Below are 24,148 nucleotides of genomic sequence, written 5' to 3'. Positions count from 1 at the left end.
TGATCTTTGGTAAATTTTCGCTTAAGTAATGAAATCCTTTCAATGAAGAAGTTGGTAGAAGGAGAATCGTCATTCAATCTACTAATGGACAATACTGCATACTACTTGTTTATGGCTCGTATGCGCTTCTTTGAAGCCAGTCACGTCTGATGTAATCGGAAGAATTGATGTATCCTATAGGCATAGGATACATCAATATTTTGTTAACCTTTCTTTCACGCCATTAACATACCAGAGACTTTGAGGCCATAGCAGATATTCCACTGATGACTGCTGAATTGAATTGCTTCTAGTAGCTCCTTCATGTTATAGAATAACATGAAGACACTTACATGAAGAGTAATTTTTATAGTATGTCGGCTTTTAAGTTCCTGTTATGCAAGAGAACGGCTTCCAAACCTCACAATAAGGAGCCGATGAAGAGGAGATATTCAGATGCAATGTGCAGTTGTGATAATTTCATCAAAACGTCATTGATAACCTGGCAGTAGCAGAGCTGACGTTGTTCTAAACCAAGCGTTTCTACCCTGGTCTCGAGGCTAGAAGTTTTATTTTATCTTCGAAGAAAGCTAGATCTCTAATGAGGTCATTCAACTCATCTTGCGTAAACAATTCGGCTCCGATGTCTGTTCGTCGGGTATGTACTCAGGATCGGCTAAAGTACTCAAGTCTCCCCGAAAAGCATCTTGCTCACATTCCATTTCGTCAAATCTCCATGAATGGCACTTCCGTGGAATGCAAAACGTTCTCAGGTCTTCGCAATCGCATCTTCATCGCATTCCATTTCATCCTGTAAAGAATTTAGTCTACGTTGTGGAGGGACCGCAATTGACATACTGTCATCGTGAGGATTGGTCTCGTATGCACATTCATATAGCACCAATGAGAGCAATGTTACATCATCTATCCCTGTAAGTTTTAGTTTTTGAACTTTCTGCACAAGAGTACTGTATACGCTTACTGCTTTCTTTACAATGTAATATGCAGTGTAACTAAATGTCACAATGTAAAGTATTAAAAGAGCAGAAACGATTAATATTTTAATAGTCTGCATTAAAAACCCTTCTTAATCTACATTAAGAAGGGTTCTTAATGCGGATTTTACTATAATAAATTACTCTGCGAGATATGAAAAATAACCGTAGAAAAGGGGATCGGCGTATGCTGCAAATATATGATTAAACACAAATTTTCAAGACAAAATTAGAAGTCGACTTATATGCTGAATGTACAATAACTAGAATTAAGTCTTTCAATTCATAAAATGCAGAAATTTATTTTTCATATCATAAAAAATGTCTTTAATGAAAATGCCCTATAAGAATACCTACCTTCGATAAATTCCTGGGGGGATCATTGTATGTCCAAATCGGAAGGCTGCAGACTGAAATACATGACTTATTCCTGGATGAACATCAGGCTTGTATGCTATTCATTGTAACAAAAACAGTTTTTAATTACAGGGCATCTTCCATGTAAAAACATAGGGATTCGATAAGAGAGAAATAGAATTCTATAAGGACAGCATACCTGTATACGGAGTCATCTCTTCTCCAACCAAAGCAGGAAGGTATTCATACATTATAATGTTCTTAAAGGAAAAGAAATTTTATCAGTCATGCGATAACATTTAAGAAACATTCAGCTATGAAAATGTGTTCTAAAATTAACATAATTCAAATATTTATTAATCAACCTGGTTTACTGCTATTGTAGTTTTCGTGCCAAGGCAACCGAGGCCATGAGGTATCAAGGCCTGTTTCTTGAAAGAAAACCCGAGTTTTCAGGAGATAACGTTATGCGACTTCCCCCATTATCGATTAACTCCGACATGAGAGAGAGAGAGAGAGAGAGAGAGAGAGAGAGAGAGAGAGAGAGAGAGATACAATTTCTCTCATTTCAACACGGGATTCGAACACGGCCATATATTGTGTATGTTAGTTTTTGAAACAAAAACAAGTTAGTGCAAAGCACTAAGAAATACAGCGTATCACTTTCTAAGTCTACAGTTCACTAGTTGCTTGATCCGGATAAAACAAAAAATAATGTTGCTTGTTTTAGACTACATCATAATAGTTCCACCTAGAACGATATGTAGGCATATAGCAGTTATGAATACTGATTCCCGTCATAAATTTAGAAAAGCCACGTCTTTAATAATAATTACATATACACTCATAAAATTTATTTTAACAGTCATACACTTACGAATATGGGCATACTGATACACTCAGCATAACATAAATATTATATCTTGAGAATACAGCAAATAACTTTAATAGAAAAGAGTAAGAAACGTCACGTTCTTAAACTTGATTAATTACATATTATGAAACATCGATGTGTACTGTAAGATGTAAAATCTTACAAATATATTATTTTATAGAAAAGTGAGATTTATTTAAAGTAAAACTTATAATATGGCAATATGGGGGAGCGAACCTTACAAGTCAAGAATATTACTAAGGTCACTCGCAAGGGATTAAATTAGACAACGTCTATACAAGGGGAGCGGTAAGTGAAAAGCTATTAGCAACCTAGGTACACTTCGACTCCCAGCTCACACAGACAAACCAAACAACAGAAACGAGTAACAACTGCTATTAGTAGAAGGTGTTAACTCTGGAAAACAATGGCACGGTGGACCATGTGCTGTCAGGACATTTCTTTAATCGGTGACACCTGGAGAAGAGACAGGTAGTAAATACGGAACGAATGCTGGGAATTAGATTTAAGACTGGCAGTCTGGCAAGTTTTATAGATCGTGGGAAATTAGTCTTCTAAAGTATAACTATAAGCGGCTGACTTCAAAGGTACAGACAGCCTGAGAAATTTTACAAATTTCTTAAAATAAGAAGTTGGATAGAGCACTAAATAGACAGCGTGAGAAAGATTAAAATGAGCAAATAAGAACAGAGAGAAAGTTGATAAAATGAGAAAGATTGGTTAAGACTCAGAACAAGGGCGACCCTGACACAAAGGGGCGGTACATAGTTCAGATGAAAAAAAGCGAGTGAACAGGGAGAGAGGGACAGAACCCAAAGTTGAGATTCATGTGGGTGTCTATGGAAATGAGTTAGGGGGAGACAAAGTTTAGATTCTAGTCGGCGTTTGGGTGGATGTTAGGATGGACATGAGTTAGGATGGACAGTTGAGTTTTTGTCGTGTTAGAAAATGTGAGTAGGAGTCAGAACCCAAAGTTGAGATCCTTGTGGGTGTTTATGAAAATGGGTTAGTGGGATTCTAAGTTGTTATTGTTGTTGTTATTTGGTTTTTAGGAGCATTAGCAACTAAGGCCATATTGCTCCGGGATATGCGGTGGTCATTTCCTGACCTTTCCGCATCCTCCGTATTTGATGGTGACAGGCTCGAACCCCGGTCTAATCAAGAAGCGTGTGCTGCGCACTACTGCTCCTTCCCACCTGGCTACGGAGGCGCCTCCGGGATTCTAAGTTGAGTTTTTTGTTGGTGCTAGGGAAAATGAAATAGTCAGCGGACACAGCAGTCGAGATTTTCGTCGATATAAGTAAAAATGAGTTAGTAACATGGACAGTTGAGGGTTCTGTTGTGGTAGGAAATATGTGTCAATTAACAGTGGAGTGTTTGGACGTGGTGGAAAAAGAGAAGGGTAGCGCCCTGGGAAGTTTTCTTCTTGAAAGAGTTCTTAATGGGTGGAGCGGAAAAACGAGGGTAGCACCCTATGAGTTTTTCCTTGTGATAAGTTTTAATAAAGTGGAGAGGAGAAGGAGTTAGTGTGAGATGCCCTATGAGTTTTTCCTTGTGATAAGTTTTAATAAAGTGGAGTGGAGAAGGAGTTAGTGTGAGATGCCCTATGAGTTTTTCCTTGTGATAGGTTTTAATAAGGTGGAGAGAAAGGGAGCGAAATCCGCAGAATTAGTAGCTCGAGAGAAGGAGCAAAAATGCGGAATTAGTAGCTCGATGAGAAGGAAGGAATCAGCGAATGGAAAAGGTAGAAGTAGCCCGAATAAGGTGGAGAAAGGACGCCAGACCCATGCAGCAAAGAGTTCCTGAGAATTATCTATAGCAAATTCAGGTGTAGCAGATGATGGAGATCCCCAGAAGGTAGCCTGAGAGCCTAAAATGGAAGGTTCAAACCTCCCCGGAAAGGAAAGAAAAAAGATAATAGTAAGTACTGTAAGTCAACAAGGACTGTTAGTGAAACAGTATAGTGATTAATTAAAAAAAGGGGTAGCACTAGAAGTAAAATGATAGATAAATTATCTCTGAAATAAATTATATATATACTAACAGAGTTATTATGTAAAAAAAGGGTTATTGTAAAATGCAAGAGAAACGAAGGATGAGTAATAGATTAAATTGTTGTTCAAATGATTATAATATGTTAGAAGGGTAGTAAGGTTTATATATTGATTATGTTTTAAAGACAGATAATGGATTTATATAAGAAACTTTGAATATGTTTTAAGGACAGATAATTGAATATAGTGTTTGTATTGATGAAAAATTGTTGGTTCATCTGAAAGACTAATAACAAATAGAGACTTTAGGAAAGTTATGATTGGTCTTCAGTGTATTGTAACAGAATGGTGAGAACACAGAGTATAATGATGAAAGTAGCATATTGATTGTTAATATAAGTGTTAGTTAGTTAGGGCAAGAAGAATGAATCAAGTGTTTTCATATAATGGTCAACTCAGATTAGCTAGCTAGTGAAGGGAAACAGGAATAAGAATAATTTATGCAAGGTATCCTTGACTTAACCTTGTATGCATATTACATGTTTTTTTATTCAATTGTATATTATGTTCTATATATATATATGAAAATAAACTTTGTTGTTTATTAATTTGTGAGTTTGTTATTCCTGAACGCTCAGCCTTTCCGAAGGGAATTATACATAATAGAGAAGTTCCCTCGAATCTGGAATTCTCCTGTGAAGCAAAGTCAGATGTGTACGTGGGGGTGTAAGGAATAGAGGTCTATAGTTATAAGGGAACAGAACAAATAAGGAATATTTAATAAAGCATAATTATTATTATACATATTCAAAATAAAATTTAAAGAAGAGTAAAGACATGTATATAAATTAAGAACTTCTTTTCCCCCCCAGAGTACGTGTGTAAAGTTCAAAATTACATGAGTGTCTCCTGAATGAAGTTCTTGCATGAAACCAAATTTCCTTCTAATGCCATTAAATTTATTGAATATGATTAACAAAACGTGTACCCAAAGAGGACTGTAGGAAATATTAATAAACCTAAGAGTATAAAAGAATTTTATAATTCTTTCCATGAATGAAGATATTAATTCTTTCCATAATAATAGAAGATAATAATTCTTTCCATTCCTTCGTTCTGTGAGAAAGACGGAGCGCCCATTATTTGTTTATTTATTTTTCATAATTTTTATGAAAGAAAATGACGTGCTGCCTCTTTGTATGAAAAACAATACTGGTTAGTGGCTCAAAGCTAGCATATAATAATGACAACCGCTGGATATCTGGGAATAACCATGTTGCCACTATAGCAATCAGAATCAAATTCTATTAAGTTGATAATGATAAACTAATACTTACAATTTGGATTGCAATCATTTTTAATCACCCTGTACGATGCATACTATACTTACAAAAAAAGTAATATACAGTACCATCTGCCATTTCAATTTATATAACTGTCTACTTAGAATATAAGCGGCGTCATTCCCTTTTTCGATTATTTCAGTTTTCGCTACACATGAATGGTTTCGTGTAAAGGAAACCATCTTGATTCCTTCGTTCTGTGAGAAAGACAGAGCGCCCGTTATTTATTTTTTTTTTTTTCATAAGTTTTATGAAAGAAATATTCTTTCATAACGTTTTACACGTATTATGAAAGAATGATGAAACAGCAAGTGGCGAGGTAACATTTTAATCTGGGTCATTATTACATATTACGTCCAAAAGAGTTTCAGGCACGGGTGTGGCTTGCTCTGTGTGTGTGTGTGTGTGTGTTGGGGGATTCTGTACAAAGTTCTCTGGCCTAAAAACAAGATATTTGACGTCAATTCTGACCCTATCATTTAAAGTTTTTCAAGACAAGTTACATCGCTTTGCTTTCTTATTTATTACCAAGATTTTCTGATCGAAAATGAAATTTTCAAAGTACCAATTTAACTTTAAGCGTTTATGACAGCTATAAAAATCATAAAGTATTCATATTAATAATGCGTTTCATGACAAACGTATCGCTATACATAATAATAAAATTGTAATGCACATAAATCTTATAAAGTAACTTATAGCAACGCATAACAATCATTATTATAATCCCCTGGCAGTAACCTGAAGAAACAAGTTCATCAACAGGAGACGTTTCATTTTAGGAGCGTGATGTTAAGCATCAAGACGCTTTTAATGTTCCGTAAAACACACTGTCTCCTCCCATAAAAACTGTCCCCGTTCCAGGATGTCACACGCACATGAAGTAATAATCACGACTTAGCGTGCGGCTGAAAGGCGGATCGAGGCTAATTGCTCCGGCCCACGCAAAAATATTGATTACCCCTATTCCTACGTTTCTGAAACGGTTGCGTCCTCTTGAAAGCTGCTGCTGAACATCATAATGATAGAATCCAAAACTATGGTGCTGTGCTGCTCTAGAATTAATTCCTTAACTTACTTTTCATTTCATTCCCATTTGTGTATAAAACGACATCTTACATGGACATTTCTTTTTAAGATGTGCTGCGAAAATGAGATTATTTTAATTTTGTGTTTGTATACGTAAAAAGCCATCCGAAATTCAAGTTATGATATATGAAATCCCTGGACATCCTATTGCTGCAGCTTTGTGTAGACAGTTTGCATGGACATTATTTAGTCTACGGTAAATTACATCTCAAAAATCTGTTTTTAGTTTTTAACCTACGCTAATCGTGTATATAAAATGAGCACAACACTTGAATATGTTTCATTTGTTTGTGAAACAATTTAGTTTTTTTTTTAATCTTCTGAATGTGAACATATATCTGTTTTGCCAGTTTTAACGTATGCTATAGAAATTTTCGAATTTATTCACAATTTACGATACACGTGTTGTTGAAATAAAGAGTTCCTTATTATTAGTAGTAAATGAAACTCGCTACACAGGGAGTAGATTCGGTTTTTCACTGAGCAGATATCTTTGCCGATATCTGGTCACTTTCACATGACTCGCTATTCAATTAATCCTCTTGATGCGTAGTTTCATTCCTTTTAAGTAACAATTTCGTGTTGCGAGTTGTTCAAATCCCCGCCCCACCAACACAAACACACACATACAATTATTCGGAAATATGCTAACAGCTGGAAGTGGTTCGTTTCTCTGCAGAACAGGGGATGAGGTTTCTTTGTGTGTGTGTAAGTATGTAAAACCTCCTGTCATATAACATAATACACAGTTTATAACCAAATTATATGTATCTGGTAATTATACATATAATTTGTATTTTTTAGCAGTTAAGCAGGTGAAAATCTTGATTATTATTGATCCTTTTCGTTGGTGGTTACGGGCAGCATGCGCTCGAAGATGCCACGTTAACAAGGTGGAAGAACTGAGTTCAGTGTGGGAATCATGTGCGCTCAGTGGTTCAGTAAGCAGAGAACCACTGAGCGCACACCCTTTGAGGTTATGATGGGCATCATGGCATGATCCAAAATTTCCTTACATTTCGAGGATATAACTATAAAATGGTGTTCGCAGGCCGGCAGCTAGATAGTCCACCAGACCGAACCTATTGGTAACTTTTGAGGAGAGAATCCGAATCAGCTAGTGCATAATTTCGCTGCTTCTACTCTGCCGGATAATGACTGGAGGGAATTCGAGTAGTGCGTATGCGAGGGGGGGGGAGGGGTTGTCGTGGCAATGTTATATCAAGGAGATCGGTATATTCTTGCTGTGTGCATCATATTCAAAAATATCATTAGTTCATATAACATGTTCTCCGACCTTTTTTTATATTACTGAATACATCATGAATAGTCAACTAATAGAACAGACTTATCTGCGAAAAGATCTAAACCACCTAAACATTTCCTCGTTCATTCCACAAATATATGTGGTCTCAGTTCCAATGTCTCAATGATATCAACCTCCACTTAGTCTGCTATGCTCCACTTACTTTTCTGTCAGAATCCAAATTGTCAGTTGCCTCAACCACTGCTCATCTCAGTTTTCCTAATTATTTGCTGTAGGATTCCTTTCGTTTCAAAAGTCGTACTTGCCCATATGTCCATTCTGACATTCCGTGTCAGAGACAGTAATTTGCAGTCTCCTCTTTTCGATCTTCTCTGGCTTAAAATCTCCATCACATTCTGTCAAATTTATCTGTTGACTATGGATCTTCCAATTCAACTAATCACTTGGAACGCTTTGATTTCCATTCTTTGAAACTTGACTTTCACCAGTCCAACTTTCCTAACAGTAAGGTAAGTTTGTTTGGAGATTTTAATGTTGACAACTCCAGCTGGCTTCCGTTTTCACAAGGATTCAGCTGGTCGAGATACTGAGGCTTTTGCAATTACTAATGACTTCTCACAGACTGTTTTTATACCTACCAGAATACCAAAGAATCCTAACACAGCCACTCGACCTTTTTCTCACGAACAATCCTTCCAAGTACACGAAGTGAGTGGTCTTCTAGGTACCTCAGATGCTTATTTGGTGATGGTCAATAGATCATTTCTCTGGTGGTTATTCTCAGCTTCGTGCAGTTCTACATTACAAGAACGCAAAATGGATAATTCGCGAGATTTTTAACCAATTCAAGTAATCCAACAAAGGGGTTGGATTACTGTTTTAAATCTTCTGATACGTTTGCAAAGCATTCAATGATATCAATGAAAACTTGCTTCTTGTACAGACGGTAGCTGAGCATTTTGGTCTCTAGCCAACGTTATTGGCCTTAACTTCTGCCCATCTCTACACTCACCTCTGTCAAAACCTGATGGTTCTATTGCCACCTCAGCTAAAGATAAAGTCAACATACTAGCATCCTACTTTTATTTAAACTGTTGTATTGATCTTGTTAACTCTCCTACCAATCCATGTACACTCCACTCAATGGCTCCTGTGGGCTTTCGTCAAAGGAAATCAGAAGAATTAGGAATCAGCTTGATGCTAAGAAAATTCAGGTCCTGATGGTAGTTCAACACTTGTTCTCCAAGCCTGTGCTCCTGAGCTTACTCCTTTTCTATGTCGCCTTTTTACACTTGTTTATTCCACTGCTGTTTTTACTTCCTGCATGGAAATTTTGTAATAACCAATTCCAAAAAAAGGTGACAAATCCACCTCCAATCCAATTATCGTTCCATTGCACTTTACTCTTTCTGAAGTAATGGAGAAATCCATTAATCGCCAACTCATAAAATATCTAGAAAACTTCCATCTGATCAATTATCGTAAATACGGATTCCATCAGTGTCAATCCACTGGTGATATACTGGCTTTTGGTACCCATCTATGGAAAAATTCAGTGGAGAAGTTTCATGAGACTCAAGGAGCTACTCTTGACATTTGCATAAAGGTCGGTCAAATTTTTCTCATCGATTATCTCAGAATTACGATTTTTTAGTTATGCCACTATTGCAGCCAGTGAGCGAAATAGTATTATAAATTGTTCTAAACTTAAATTTTCTGAAATCAGCAAAAATCACAATGCACGGAGCAGTGTAGCAAATTAGTTTGTTCACTTGATTACCTTCTTATTTCGGCTGGATCACAGATGTGCTGAGTCTTCTCGTTCTGGTCGTATGCAGCGTTGCATTTAGAAATCAGAGAATAAATTATATATAGTACATATATTTTTTTTTCAGCCCTGATGTAATAGTGAAAATAATATTTTAAGGGGTTCTTTTCCAGTGTTCATTATCCAGTCTCCTTCAAGATTAATATACGGCATTTTTCACGTTGGAATTTCATAAGAACTAGTTATACGTTTCAATGGACTATTTTTTGTCATCAGATATGAAACATTTTTTCAATCATAATTGAAGTAAATCTATGCGAATTAAAGTTGAAATGATCTTTTCGACAGACTAAAAGATTATATACCTCTGAATAACGTCAGTAGCTCATAATTAGGAGATGGATTTTTGAAATCTAGAGACTTCTTAATAGTGTCTTCACTTATTTAATTACCAACGGATCTTTCGATCAGGTCATGCAAAATTCAGAACACAAACTGCCTTTCATCTATCTATAACCATCAATTCAGTTGTTATAATTTCTTGTATATAGGTTGATGATTCATCGATCAGATCTAATATGTCCTCCAGAAATATGAAATAAGTTTCCCCGCATTATCCCCTATCCTTTCCCTCTCGGTGATGAGTCAACGTTTCAGATGTAACACGTGCTTATCAGTAGACTTACATACGCGTGCTTGTCAGATTGGGACGTGTACCTAATCACAGCTCTGGTGGTCAGTAATGAATACCTAGGCAACTTCAACATGCAAAGCTAAACGCCGATCGTGCTGTTTGGTCGACAGTTGCAACACCTAATCGTCTCAGCTTGCCCGGAATGACCTGTGCTTAGTGACAATCTGCCTTTCTATCGCCGTACTTACGGAGAAGGAGAGGAGAAAAAAGAAGGGTAAAAAAGGTAATTACAGTGGGATCTTTCTTCTAAGTACGCACCTGGATATTAAAATATGCATCTGAAAATGCAAACATTGCAAGGAAGTGTTGGTCGTTGTTTTCAAATGAACGCTTTAGTAGTACCCATTACATAAGTTTCATCAAGTGAGCTTTTAATTGGGAGGAACTAGGCTAAAAATTTAAATAAGTAACTCATTAGCCTAAAAGAAGATTTGTGTGAAAGCTTAGGTAACGAATTCTGTAAGTGGCCTATCACTGTAATAATTATTAACATAAGCTTAATGCGTAGTTTAGGGTGAATTAATTTAATTCTCATGATAGCAGGTTAAAGTAATTAAATTATTTAATGATTTCATGGAAAGCTTACTTGTATTCCTCGCCTAAAAATTAAAATAGAAAGCAAATTAAACACGAATGCGCAAGATAGTGAATATGGGTGCGTGTGTTAAGAGCAAAGCAATTAAGGCCGTTAGTATATTATGCCAATAATTACTGTGCGATTATAATCACACAATGTCGGTTGATATAACATGGTTCAGGGAGAAAAAAACCATGCAGCCCTCGCCTGAAGCAGACTAGCCCTCGTACCTTTTTACTCTGTGCGGGAGGATGATGATTATAACCACTATGCTGTGCGGGAGGATAATGTGCAAAAGAACATCAAACCATAGCAGGTCCGGTTCGTGTTAAAAGAAAGCAAATATGCTGTAAGTGACAACTAATCCATTTCCCCAACGTGTGATACTTGCCTTCGTCAATTAAAAGCAAAAGTTGAGTATAAATTTAAGCGTCACCCAACTCTGACTGCTAAAGACCTATCGACGTACCTGCATAGCAAAATAGCATCGGTTTTGCAGTTGTGACTAGTCTTCACAATTGTATAATAACTAATAATATCATGCACTGGACACGAGATTATTAATTTCTAACAGTTTTCGAAGCACATTGCAGAAATTTACACCTGAAATGTGATTGCGGTTAGGACAAAATTAGCAGGAAACTCTTCTACAGAATCCTCCACACATGTCAAATTTTCCCAACTGCGATAGATCACCAATAAGCTGCATACAAGGACACAAATAACATTCTGTCCAGAAACAAGCATATCCAGGAGGGGAGGGGAGTGGAAATATATCTCCATACACTTCTTCTTTCCAATCCCTACTTTCAGTGTGGTCAATAACATTATTCTATTGCACTTGTGATACAACCATCTTCACCCTGAATTTTCTGACTTCTTTGCATTCTACAGAAAAGCTGTGTGGCTGGAAAACCAAGAGGCGAATATCGAATGACTGGCAGCTTGTATGTAGCACCAACCTATAACTGTATAAAAAAGATAACTACGGCGATTGTTTTTTTAATTTAAATTTATGCAACTTCTGCGTGTGGCTGAGCGTTAAGTTATTTCACAGTTTACCTATAGTTTATGTGGTAGTTGATAGTAGTGCTATACATGAAATGTTTAATCGTATTCGCTTTGCATCGCTTTATGCGGATATTTATACAACCAAAGTATTTTTCGATACACTGTAATCACGAGGACATTACCTCACATACTGCTCAGAGTTTCTGTATAACTTCAGGCAGATTCTGAAATAAATAGTAATTTTGGTTCGAATTTTTCTTATTTCTGGCACTGTATATACAATGTGGCCCACAAGCCACGAGATAATTTCTTTTTAATATATATAAGAGTTCAGTTGAATAAATAAATTTTAACAGTATAATTAGAATTGCTTACGTTATCGTACATTATTTTGTCTTTCTGCTCGTGAGCAAACTAACAAATAACAATACTAAGCCGAATTACGAATTGCAAAGGGAAAAAGTTATGTATAAATTACGATGAGGGGTATTCAGTCCCTGTAAATACTTTGCAACTGTGAAAGTATATTTACTGCTCTTTCAATATTTTTTTTCTGTTAATACTCCGGGTTGGCCATGCTAAGTTATAAGGGTTATAGCATGGGTCGGCAACCTGAGGCACGAGAGGCACGCATGCGGCTCTTAACTTTTAGCCCACATATCGCGGAAATACATAGACAATCTACGTCTTTCCGCGAACAAATATTTTCGAATATGAACTACATATTAAAAATAAATCAAGAAACCGTCTGAACAATGCGAGTCTCTCAGCATGTTTAAAGATAAAAATTATGGCATACTCGCCTGATGATAAAAATCTTTCCTTTAATGCCCACTATTTATATGTTGCTCAAAAAATTCAAAAAGCAAAATGGTTAATCAAACAAGAAACAGCAGCGATTCAAGACAGAAAAACAGTCATTAAGCATGTTCAAAGATGCATCTTTCCCATTCTGTCCTATGCTTCCGAAATCTGGTCTGGTGCTCCTCAAGTAACCGTCAAGAAATTCCTTGCCCTAGAATATTGGGTTCTTAGATGGCTCAATAGTAAGCTTCGTTTTCCCCATACAATATCCAGGCAACAGCTTTATAAAAACCTAAAAACAAAGCCTCTGCAACAGATGATCAACGAGTCTGGAGTCATGCTTCTTGCAAAGTTAATCACCTCTGCATGCGATTCACCAAACTTAGCCAATATAATAGCTATCCCCAACAGGGAAAATTCAAGAAACCAGCAATTCAAATCCAACCTCTCCAGGCTCAAACAAATGGACAGAATGTTCCCCAATGCATCTCTTCACCTCATAAATCATCACAACATTGATTGCAACAGGTTAATCAACTCTGAAGCCTACAGGAGTCAGATCTCCGATAAAATGAAGAAAAATAATCCAACCCAGTAATTGCAACTGAAAGCCAAATGTCCTGTTCTGCAATTTTTTTAAAATTCATAACTGTTCTGCAATTTTTAAATTCATAACTAAAATTCCTAGGCACTGTTAATATCTATATAAAATCTGCTATGTACATATACTCGATTATTTTATGTCATTCCCGTTGTATTTTTACCTGCCCCTAGCCATGTGCTTGCTGTATTTGCAATAAATGAATATTTATTTATTTATTTATGTTGAGAGACTTGCTCAAGAAGTTCAGCAACAAAAGTCACATCAATTCGTACCTAATTGGATGTTTGTTACGTTTTTTCAATATTAATAAATAATATTTCAAAAAAGATATTTTTTTAATAGAACACCTTCCCACTCTATTCCATTTCTTAAAAAACTCCCCCTCCCTCATCCCAGGCTGAGCTGAGGTGCGGCTCTTCGGATTCTTTTTTTTTTTTTAATTAAATCAAAAATTGCTCTTCACTAAAAAAAAAGGTTGTCGACCCCTAGTTTATACCTACAGTGTAGTTACATTGTGTTTTCTAGCATCACGTAGATTTGAACATGTGGCGTGTGTAACTCTGTACTAGTAAGCTGACTACACGGACAGTAGTGCCTGTTTCAGTAATTGTTCAAGAGACTGCCTCGAAAGCATTAAATATGCGCCATTAATTTAGCATGCAGTCGTTACATATACTAATCGCTCATTTCTAGAAACTGGAAAGTATTCTGCTTGCTGATTACCCTGCGGTTCTGCATACTCTTTTGATATTATGGAAATCCTTTAGCTCTGTCTGAAACGTCAGAACTCTCCTTAAATAATTTATATCTCCCTTTGTCTGTAGTAATGTAGTAATAAATCTAATAAAATATTTCTTACAGTAAGCATAAATCGTCTCTGATCGTTTTGCTAGGCAGCAGTCCGCGATACATCACGTGCAAGTTCCATTAATCCAATTTATCACGCTCTTCAGTTAACTGAAATAATGCATTAGTTCTTTTACCAGATATCGCACCTAAAGAAACTCCACAATGTCTAAAAGGTGACATTCTTGTACTTTCACGCTAACACAGTTACCATTGTGTAGCAGCCTTGCAGGTGTGCTATTACTCTTCCCACACGAACTTCATGGCGTAGGTAGTAATCGAAAGGTAATAGCTTCCTGGACGCCTACTTCAGATGGTCCCTCAAAAGTAGATCACCGAACAGAGGTCTTTGTTGGAAGAAGCAAAGTGCCACAGGCAAAGTCGTCAAAATTGGTTCCCCCTTACATCACTTTATAATTATAAAGTATATCTCCATAAGATAGGTTGTACATTTTTATCTCTACAATCATTAAGGAAAGGAGTGGGATAAATGATTTTTTGTGAAAAGAGAATAAATATAATGTAACGCGAGAGAGAGAGAGGGGGGGGGGAAGAAAAAAACAAGCATATATACAAGAACGTAGAGGAAAACTCAACAAAAAAAAAATATATAATATATATATATAAATAAAATGAAGATGGTGGTAAATGTCCTATACATTCCACAAAGTGTACAGCTAAAAACTTCAAGCTACAGAAGGTTTATAATATATCGTGCAGGAAATGCATGTTTATAATATATCGTAGAGGAAATGCATCATTGCTGTAGCGGGGATTACAGAAACCCGAAGTCTGGATTTTTAAAAGCATCACACATCTCAAATTGTGAAGCAAATCAAAACTGTCCCACTTCGAATAATTTTGACCTGATTCACAATATGAGATGTCGCTTTTATTTGTAAACTTTGTCATTGTCATAAATGTACCTGACTCTTACTGCCGGTACTTTACAAATTATGGATTGTTAGATTCGACCGCTTTTTTCAAACTTTGCTAACCGCTACGTACATAATATTTGACGACAAGTAAATATATATACATAAATGAACTTTAACTAAATTAGTAATAAAAAAAATAACAAAGGAAAGAAAAACAGAAAAAAGGAAGAAAATCATTATATATATATATCCAAGTATAACAAAGCAAATATTAAATGTTATAATAAATATAAATATTAAGTAGTCACATAACCAATTAATGCCATCTAGGACGATTAAACATTACATCGGTCTGTATGAATATGAGTTAAGTTAATAATGGTAAGAGTTTTTTAAAAAAATATGATATACTAGCTTATCAGGTAAACCTTAAACCATGGCGGGTACCCAACGTGACCTGGAAAAAATCAATCTATGCCATAAATTATAAACATATATAAAAATAAAAATAAAAATGCCATTAAAATGTTAGTTATGGCAATAAGATACATTGCAAGGGACTTTTTCGAGGGCTAACCCTTACAATGTATCAACCATAATTAACGAGCTATCCGTTTCTGTAGTCATCGTCCAGCATAACTATGTCCTAATATACGTAAAATAGTATTAAGTTAGAGCCAAATGTATAAATTTTGTAGTAGTTAGAGCCAAAAGTATAAAATTTGTAGTAAGTTAGAGCCAAATGGTAATTAATACCAAATTTAGCAGTAAACTGGCAAGATGACTGTTAGCCCGACGGATAGCCAAAATTTTAAATTAAATTAAAATTATAGAAAGAGCTATAATTATTGTTAGGCATATGTGCGTAGTAGATAGTAAATGCTGCCATCGTAGTCTAATCAAAATTAATAAAATAATAAAAAATAATAAAAAAAAATAATAAAAATAATAACAGTGTGAGCTATAGCTAACAAAGGCGAACGGAAAAAACATATAGCTTACTCGCATTAAAAACTTGTACCTATATTTGCTCCATGGGTAGGAACTTATTCTGTAAACTTCTATTATTACTTCGAGAGAGATACTTATTTGACGGCTTTTCTATGTGTAATACTATACAGTATATTAAATAACAGCAGAGGGCGCTGTATGTAATTATTTTATCACTTAACTTAACTATTACTTTTCCTAGGGGGGGGCTGCGATCGGTAGTTATATATGCTACACGCGCCAATACATGTGGTTTTCTAGTACCATGGCCATACGGTGGTAAGCATTCTAATTTTAATCTTAAATCATTCTAACCAGGATACCTTACTATAAGGTTACATCCTATGTTAATTATTTTGCTTTTTCTTTACTGTTTAACTTTCACTTTCTTATCCCTATCATTTCATACCTCATGAACTATTAGAGTATTCGAGGGGGATTGAGGTACTATATCTATTCTTATACCTTTTTCCGTTCGCCTTTGTTAGCTATAGCTCACACTGTTATTATTTTTATTATTTTATTAATTTTGATTAGACTACCATGGCAGCATTTACTATCTACTACGCACATATGCCTAACAATAATTATAGCTCTTTCTATAATTTTAATTTAATTTAAAATTTTGGCTATCCGTCGGGCTAACAGTCATCTTGCCAGTTTACTGCTAAATTTGGTATTAATTACCATTTGGCTCTAACTTACTACAAATTTTATACTTTTGGCTCTAACTACTACAAAATTTATACATTTGGCTCTAACTTAATACTATTTTACGTATATTAGGACATAGTTATGCTGGACGACGACTACAGAAACGGATAGCTCGTTAATTATGGTTGATACATTGTAAGGGTTAGCCCTCGAAAAAGTCCCTTGCAATGTATCTTATTGCCATAACTAACATTTTAATGGTATTTTTATTTTTATTTTTATATATGTTTATAATTTATGGCATAGATTGATTTTTTCCAGGTCACGTTGGGTACCCGCCATGGTTTAAGGTTTACCTGATAAGCTAGTATATCATATTTTTTTAAAAAACTCTTACCATTATTAACTTAACTCATATATATATATATATATATATATATATATATATATATATATATATATATATATATATATATAGAATAACAAGAAAGTGGAAATCAGAAGATAGGAAAATAGGGAAGTAGTCTAATTGCAGTCAAAGTCAGCAAATGCTAAACCTAAGCAGAACATGGACAATAAAGCTGGAAAAAAAAATAATAATAAGGAAAGTGAGGGAGATGGAGAGTGATAGAAGGTGCTAGAAGAAAACTAATAAAATATGCATTATAAGAAATAAATAATTACGAAATTGATAAAATAATTAAAATATCGACAAAATAAAGATGTTACCACACAACTTACAAAACCGGCCTCTCATCAGTTGCCAACGGCCAGGATTGCAAGTTTCTGATATAAACCACAAGCCAAAGGGTAAAAAGCATACACATAAATAAAAATGGAAAAATAATTGTTACCAAATGAAAATGAAATGTTGTAAACAAAAGAAAATTACAAGGATCAAAAAAGGAGGTTTTAGAGGCTTGTGAACTATACAGTTGACACTACAATAAATTAAAACTGGAATTAATAACATAAATTTCTAAGCATATAAGTAGTAATGGGTAATGATAGTAACAGACCTTAATGGTGGCCTTTTGTGGTGTGATTCAAGCCAGGGACTGTGGGGATGGTTAAAAATTTTATTTCTGTTTTTTTTTTTTTTTTTTTTTCTCTCTAGATGGCATTAGGTGTATTTAAAATTTTTATTTTTGGATCTTATTTTCTTAGTGGGGTTTGAACCCAGCTCTGTCTGGCTGGCGTCTATCTGCATTTTCCTCTGGGATACATTGTTTATTGGGAGATTGAGAGTAAAGGTGGTAGTTAAAGCTAGCGGTCTGTGATGTCAAAAAAAAATTGTGAATGTGTAATTAGGTTTGCGCTTTGAATTGTGGGTCTTAATTAGGAATGTGTATTCTGGTAAGTTTATTTTGGAGTGGTTATGCTGTGGGTGGGGAGGGCCGCCCAACCTCACGTCTGCGTCGCAGATGCAGCATCTTGTTTGTTTGCAGGATGAAACACCCTGCGAGATGAAAAACTTTTTTTTTTTACCTGAAAGATAAAAATTCCTTGCTGTGTCCATCTGTTGTTGAGATATGAAAATAAAATTATCTGTAGGCTAATGTTCTTAAAGCTTTTCTTGCCAAAGTTCCACCTGTTCTTGAAATCTGAAAAATCAAAAATGTGTGTGCGTTTTTCAAGTGCCAGTGAATATTTTATTGATGAAGTTCCTCTCTGGTGAAAGTGAAAACTGTCTGTTTGTATCTTTTAAACTTAATCCAAACAATTAAAAAATGTTGATAGATAACATGTACAAAATCCTTACGTGTAGAGCCCTGGTGTTTCTCTAGTGGTTCTGACGTTCATTTGTGTTCAATTTTTGCAAAACTATTTCTCAGTGACTGCAGTTAGTTTTTCTTTAAGATTGTAATTTTGTCATTTTAGTTGTTAGCACAAGATGTCAATATGAAAATTCCCAACGTTGCGTTCGACGTTTTAGCTGTCACAAAAACAATAAAAGAGTATATTAAGCAACATCAAGTATGCTTGCGTAAATGAGTTTAAGTGAAAATTACCAACGTTTAAGGTTGACATTTTAGGGTATTTTTAGGATGTTATAGAAAGGATAAAACTGTATATTTTAGCATTATCAAGTGTGCTTTTCGAGTCGACTTAAATTTCCAAAAACAAACCAAGACAGACATGTTACGATTAACCATTTAGTTTTGTCAAGCAGTTGAAGTGCGTATGCAAAGCCGACATGTGCTTCTTAAGTGACCACCAAATAACTTTGTTTTTCCCAAAAACGTAAAATTACCAATATTAATGTTGACATCTGCTTCTTAACTAGCTAGAAAATAACATCAATAGTTTAGAAATTAAAAAAAATATATTACTTTTCTCTCAGTCAGCAAATAGTTTCCAAAGTTTGAAAAAAAGCAGACTAAGTTTATTTGTCAAACTCGTTAAACCCAGTTAAGTTAGTTAGCCTCTTCGTCTCCTAGTACCCCCTCGTTGATGAACTCCTACGCTAACTTTTCGGTTTAGGTTTTGCTACGAGATTTGAAAAACATCCTTCGATGGTGCAGAGATGTCAAATGTACCACAGAACATCGTCTTTCAAGTGGAAATTTTCATAGCAAAGGCGGAACAAAAGAGTAATGTCAATCGCGTCAAAGGCCGCATGGATATCCAGATATGTCACCGCTATTTCGGCATTTTCATCGATGGCAGCCAGGATGTTACTGGTAACTACCAGTAGATTTGTGGTGGAAGATTTATTTTTAATCCCACAGTGGATTCACTCCAGTTTGTTAGGCATACTCAGGCTCTGCTAAACAAGTGAGTAAACGAAACCTGTTCAACGAAACCTCTAGTTGCAGGAGTATATCACAAGAAGAAAGTAATAAATTTTCTCATAAAAGATTGCAGAAGGAAGAATTTCGTGGACAGTTTCAACATTTTGAAGAACACTCCCAATAAATTTGCTTTTTCAGAACACTTTCACATTTAGCATGTGAAATTTATCAGCTCGTTGAAATGCAGACTAATGACAAATAGAAATATTAGAAATATTCTTTCCATTCAAATATCGGGCAGAATATTTCAAATGTCTCTCAGATTCAAAATTTCGTAGTAACAAGAGACTTTCAACAAAATTAATGATTGTTTATGGTAGCAATTATATATGTGAGCAAATATTTTCAATAATGAAATTTGCAAAATCAAAATATTGCTCTAGAACGACTGACAACATTTACATCAGTGTGCACATCTGTCCTTAACTTTCCAGCAGGTATTATTTTCTTTCTGCTAAAATAACCCTCGCGGATAGCAAGTGGATATATTCCCCGTCCTCCCTATACCAGCTAAATAATCCCCGGCTTCGAATTCCGTCAATGACACGAGTAATTTTAAATGGCATTTGTTCGCATTCAGTCTGAGGCGAGGGCTGCAAAGTTCTTCGCCCTGGAAACGCGTGTTTTTAGTCCATCAAGTAAATCGACCTGAGAATGCACGCAATTTATAGACATAATATATTATTCCTCATAGCCTTAGTTTCTTTGGCGTTTAACGCACACTCATTCAAACACGCTGCCAAAATTCAGTCGCATCTTTTCTCATTGAAGTGGAATATCAAGATTTTTTTAAATTTATGAACTGCGTAAATTTTAGCACTTTTAAACTGCAACAGAAAATACCTTAGCCATATGCATTATGCTATTGTTATTATTATATTATTATTGTGAAGATAGAGACAAAAATCCTGTGTTTAAGACTTCACATGTCTGACAACTACGTCCAACTTATATTGTCTGTAGCCGTTAGTAGTTGTTTTAGCGGTAGCTTTTTGGGGATTCTTAACTTTGGACCCAAGTTCGCACAAGTCCAGAGTAATACTAGCGTTTGCCAGTGATATCCGAGCTTACAAATAGGTTTCCGACCCTTACTCTAGAGAATATAACAGGGTATCTCTTAATGATTGGAAATTTACTGGTGTTTCGTACAATGCTTCCTCATATCTAATTTTTATTTATTTACATTATTTTTATTATTATTATTTTTTTTACTCCTGGAGTTTATCCTTCCTCACTGAAAGATGGATTCATCCTCTCATCGTGATAAAAGAGGTATCAGGAATTCAATTCTTAAATTACCGTCCCATTATTATTTCATTAAGAAAACCCCGAGCACAATAGGTGTTAGAATCTATAGTACTTAGTACTGTGCATGAATTGAAGGTTGAGAAGATGAAAGAAGATACTTGTTGACATTAGACTTGATTTCTGTATATTGTAATTTTCAGGAAATATTTGTGAAAGGAAGTTGTTACATAAAACAGTTGTTACTTGGAGGGATAAATGAGGAAGAAGATTTTTTTCTGTGAGTTCAAAGTTGGAAAGGAAATAGTTGTTGACTGGTTGACGCACGTGTTCGGACTGATTTGAAGAGAAAAGAGGGAATTATAGAAACCAATTCAGAAGAACAATGCCCATGGAAGTATCTGTAGAAAAGCCATGCAGCAGAAACAAAACGTCTATGAGACAGAGAGTGGAAAGACTTTGTTAGAGATGGGTCATTAATTCACTTAACTGCCCTCTTTTGAATGGAGCGTAGTAGCTTGAGAGAGAGAGAGAGAGAGAGGTTTTGGGGACACCGCCCCACGTGCGCAATAGTATTCCATGGTAGGGCGGATTTGCAATTTGTACAAAGTGAACGGCTGTTTGGAAGAAAAGTAATGCCGAGAGCGAAAGAGAAAACCCAGATTTTTTTGATATAGAAGAGGCAATATTTGTGGTATGCTTACGCCGAGAGAGAGATTAGCAAACATGGTATTCCCTAATAAAGATATGTGACCTTGTCTAGAAATCTGAGTGCCATCATAGGAGCAGAAGAATCCTTTCTGAGAGATATAAGGACTGAGTTTTAGAAGGAAAGAAACCAAATGACAGAATTGAGTTTCAGAATGATAGAAATTTATCTGTGCCCCACCGGAGAGTTATCTGCAGGTCATTTACGGATTTGGCAATGGATATTCGACGAATAGAAATCCGACAATTATTTACTTCGTTTTTCCATACGGTATGGAAAAAATATATTTAGATTAAAGTGGTTTTAATGCATTATTGTTAAATTTAGACAGTCCGTACATGCTTTGTAAGACTCGTGAACGTGGTGTGTTGTGAAGGGAGAAAGGAGAAACTTTAAATAAAAAGGCATATGAGAGAGAAGTAATAAATACTGTATCATACAGTTATAATTAAACTGAACGGCAAAGTTTAGAGAACGATAAACTATAGTTTTGTTAAGGGTTTTTTTTTTTAATTAAAACCCCAAACACGAGAGGTATTAGAACGATTGGCTTCGATTGGAGGTTGTGAAGACGAAAGAAGATATTGGTTGACATTAGACTTGAACTTCTGTTGACTGTAATTGTCAGGAATTACGTATGAAGGAAGGCTGTTCCAGAAAACGGCAGTTGAATGAATAAACGAGGAAGATGAAAAGTTGGTTCTGTGAGTTTGAAGTTGGACAGTAAATGGATATTGACTGGTGGCAGTACGTGTTCGGACTGTTTTGAAAGAGAGAGCGGGAATTATAGAAGCTAATTCAGAAGAACAGTGCCCATGGAAGTATCTGTAGAAAAGGCATGCAGCAGAAACAGTACGTCTATGAGACAGAGAGTGGACAGACTCTATTAGTGAGGAGTCATTAATTAACCTAACTGCCCTCTTCTGAATGGAATCTAGAAGCCCGAGAGAGGTTTTGGGGGCACCACCCCAGATGTGGGAACAATATTCCATGGTAGGGCGGATTTGCGATTTGTACAGAGTAAACAGCTATTTGGAAGGAAAGTAAACGCCGAGAGCGAAAGAGAAAACCAAGTTTTTTAGATGCAGAGGAAGCAGTATCTCCCCCGATGGTATTCTCCACCTTGTCGCGGTGGGTAGGGGGGGGGGGCTTGCGTGTCCAGATGACCCGGAGAGCTAAGTCGGCGGTAACTGGCAGGGCCTCCCAAGCCGGACAGTTCAAAGGGTAGGGGCCACACTAAGAGAGATACCCGGCCCTCCAGGTTGGGTGTTGCCGCAACGGGCTAGCTCCTCGTTCAATGTAAAAAATACACAAATGCTAAACGACCTACAAGTGAAAATGAAAATGGACTGCACTTTCGGACACGACTCGGCAAACGGAAAAGGAGTATGATTTTGGGATGCTGAAATATTCAAGGCCTTTCAACTAAAAGAAACTTTCTTTCGGATGAACTGCAAAAATTCAAGTTAGACATCGTCGTGTTATCAGAGACAAAGAAAAAGGGATGTGGAGAGGAAATAATGGGAGAATACTGCCATTTTTAGAGTGGAGTTGATAAGATTGAAAGGGCAACAGCAGGAGTTTCTATTGCTGTTAAAAAGAAATTGACACACAATTTCAAACATCAAAAACTGGCAATTTATTAATGAAAGAATGATCTCATTGGAACTGAAAATATACGGGAGAGAAATATGTATTTTGGGAATATATGCCCCGACTAATGACACCGCCGATACCTTGAAGGATAAATTTTGGGAGGATCTGAGAGAACTAATAGAAAAATTCCTAAGAACAAAGAGATATTTCTAATGGGAGATTTCAATGCAAGAGTAGGAACTGAACAAAATAGCAAAGTTATTGGAAGATTTTGAGAGAAAGAGAGGAATGACAACGGAGATAGACTATGCAATCTTTGTGAACAGTTCGACTTGAGAATAAACAACACATTTTTCCAACACAAGGATATCCATAAATATACTTGGTCACAGGAGACAAGACAAATTAGATCAGTTATAGATTACATTATTTCAAAACATTCAGGGACATATATATTGAAAGATGTCAGAGTTTATAGAGGAGCTGAATGTGGATTTGACCATTTTCTTATTAAAACAACACTGAGGCGGAGCTGAATTAAGAAAATATGCGTGGACAACTAACAATGCAGGGAAGGAGAAATGCTACAAGTGGATCAATTTAACATTGACCTACTCCAGGACGATAGCATTAGAAACAACTTCACCCAAAGACTGGATGCTGCAAGTAACATAGAGATAAAAGGTAATACTGAAGAAATCTACGAATATTTAAAAAATACTGTTAAAAAAGAAGACCCAAGGACCAAAAAAGACCTGGATTACAGAGAAAGTAAGAGCTGCTGTAGAGGAAAAGAAACTTGCATATCAGAAATGGCTGGGTGATAGGAATGATGCGTATAGGAACATTTATGTTGAAAAAAAGAAAATAGCCAATCGATTGGTAGTAGAAGCGAAAAATGAAGAATGGGAAAGGAAATGCGCAACTATTAATAGCAAATTGGGCTTCAAGCAATCAGCGGAATTGTGGAAGGTCTTTAAAGACTTGAGAAAACAAAATAAACACAAATTCTGGTTTGCAATTAATACCTTTGAAAGACTGGACGGAGTACTATGAAG

General features: G+C 35.8%; 1 protein-coding gene across 1 annotated transcript in view; it reads right to left on the bottom strand.

Moving 5' to 3' along the window:
• Window positions 1-24,148, bottom strand: part of LOC150091061 (dual oxidase-like) — a 299,603-nt gene that overhangs the window by 206,940 nt on the left and 68,515 nt on the right. The window contains exons 6-7 of the mRNA XM_090381506.1: window positions 1,531-1,591; window positions 1,332-1,428 (exon numbers count right to left, since the gene is read on the bottom strand). Of these exons, the coding sequence (XP_090237632.1) occupies window positions 1,332-1,428; window positions 1,531-1,591 (158 nt within the window). The remainder of the gene's footprint in view (window positions 1-1,331; window positions 1,429-1,530; window positions 1,592-24,148) is intronic.

This window comes from Mastigoproctus giganteus, chromosome 1 (genome assembly GCF_048544385.1).
Source record: "Mastigoproctus giganteus isolate SK-2022 chromosome 1, ASM4854438v1, whole genome shotgun sequence".
Lineage (NCBI taxonomy): Eukaryota > Metazoa > Arthropoda > Arachnida > Uropygi > Thelyphonidae > Mastigoproctus > Mastigoproctus giganteus.
Note: the sequence above shows the minus strand (reverse complement) of the source record. Positions and strands in the feature narration are given on the sequence as shown.